This window comes from Convolutriloba macropyga, chromosome 13 (genome assembly GCF_964194025.1).
Source record: "Convolutriloba macropyga chromosome 13, txConMacr16.3, whole genome shotgun sequence".
NCBI lineage: Eukaryota > Metazoa > Xenacoelomorpha > Acoela > Convolutidae > Convolutriloba > Convolutriloba macropyga.
In genome coordinates this window covers 36,111,719-36,113,578 of record NC_134480.1, presented here as the reverse complement: position 1 = coordinate 36,113,578, position 1,860 = coordinate 36,111,719, and the positions used below count along the sequence as shown (strand labels likewise).

At 34.6% G+C, this 1,860-nt stretch overlaps 1 protein-coding gene across 1 annotated transcript in view; it reads right to left on the bottom strand.

Annotated features, from left to right (window-relative positions):
* Positions 1-1,256, bottom strand: part of LOC142352283 (uncharacterized) — a 59,112-nt gene extending 57,856 nt beyond the window's left edge. The window contains exon 1 of the mRNA XM_075404784.1: positions 1-1,256. This exon is cut by the window's left edge and continues 1 nt beyond it. Within this exon, the coding sequence (XP_075260899.1) occupies positions 1-856 (856 nt within the window). The 5' untranslated portion in view covers positions 857-1,256.
* Between the last annotated feature and the right edge of the window lie 604 nt (positions 1,257-1,860).

Genomic DNA, 1,860 nt, shown 5'->3' with positions numbered 1-1,860 from the left:
TTTTTGGCTGAATTGGTGCTTTCTGTTGAGCTGCAGGCAAATTTACAGCTGTGTTATTTTTTGCGCTCAAAATTTCCGAAGCCGATTCCTGTTTGCAATTCTTCCAAAAGCCTTTCGTCATTTCTTCTTTTTCTGGAGCGTTCTTCACAGAAAATGTAACTCCGGCTAAACTGTCTTGGCTGCACTTTTGCAAGATATTGCAATCTTTTGAGTCTTGATTATGTTGCTCGACGGATTGTTGTTCTTGTTTACTTTGCGATTGTGATTGTTCTGGTTGTTTGTTATTATCGTCTGGTGTTTTTGAAAATAGAATACTACAAAGAACTGTACTTGGTAATGATTGTTGTCTGCAATTTGAGAAACTTGGTCGCTTTTTATTGGCAGCCGCTATCAGCTCCTCGTCTCGTTGTGAAATCTTTGAAGTTTTCACCTCACTAACTTTTTCCTCGCTTTTAACTTTGTTTTCGATTGTACTAACTTGGTCCTTTTCTTCGGGTGAAGGTCTGTAATAACCAGGGAGAAAAAATAAATAATTACTAATTAAGCTGGAAGATTTTCCGTCTGTTTTCGATTTGGAAACATCAGTCAAACTTAAGCGATTGTTTTGATTTTTCACGTCATCTTCTGAGAAATTTTTGTTGTCAATATCTTGGCTGCAACTCTTTTCATTATTTCTGTTGTTGTTATTGATGTTGTTGTTTACTTCAGCAACGTTTATTTGCATTTCTTCAGCAACTTCGTTATTATTATTTGTTTGCAATTTTGTTTCGTAATGCTCAACTGACAGAGATTTAGTCGTCAACGTTTTCCTGGGATTAAAAAAGTATCCTGTCAGCTCAATAACACTCGTTGCCATAGTTTTAATTATCGAAAAAATTATTTGTTCACCAAATTGCGAAGTACTAAACTGATGATAATTAAAGTAACGTATATGATAAGCAAACGGTAGTTGATAATCTGTTCAACATTTTGCCGCTCAGGAAACAAAGTAAAAATAACGTTAATTAGACCAAGTTAAAAAGCCAACTTGTAAACGAGCTGAGACCGATTTTTCGTTTAATTACTTTTCCTTTTTCTGCAATCTTTTTCCTCAAAAATCAAATTGGAGCAAGCACTTTTTTTTCGGTTGCCTCCGGTTAATAAATTGAGAAAATCGCGTGGTAGTTTATACTCTGAAGTAGTTAAAATTCGTTCAGTTATGTATTACAGTTTATTATTTATATAACACCAGTATAGGCGAGTGCCTTATTGTAATATTTTACCCGTCAAATCAGATGAGAAAAACTACGCAATTTGATTGGTCGAGAGCCGATAAACCAAAAAATTTCCCCCAAATTGCCCTGAAATGTATAAATAGAAGAAAACAAATGGCAAATACTACTATCAATTTTTAGTGTTACAGTAAAGTATTTTTCTGTGTGATATCGCTACAATAACACTACACGTGACGTGTATAATTTTGTGTCAATATGCTTCGGGAAATGTTCATTAACTACCTGTTTTTTTTGTTTAGTGCACTTTTTATCACTTTTCGCCGCCTTTGGGAGGTCTTTCAGAAACAGTGCTAAATTGCAAATTGTTGTTACCTTTTCAACTTGACATTTTCGATAAAAAGCGAACATTTTTAGGCCCCGGGGAAACAGAAAATAGGCATAGTGTGTTAGTTTTTAGAGCAAGTGAAATGAGATCGAGAAAACATTTTGATTGATAGCTAGAATACGATGGAAAAATCACAGTTGAAGCCTTAATTCCGGTCAGCAGGAAAAGGTTTCGATTTTTCTATACGTGGGTACGGGAAAGTACATATATAGTTCAATACTTCTTCAATTAACTACGATTTAGTTCGAAAATTGTTCTTCA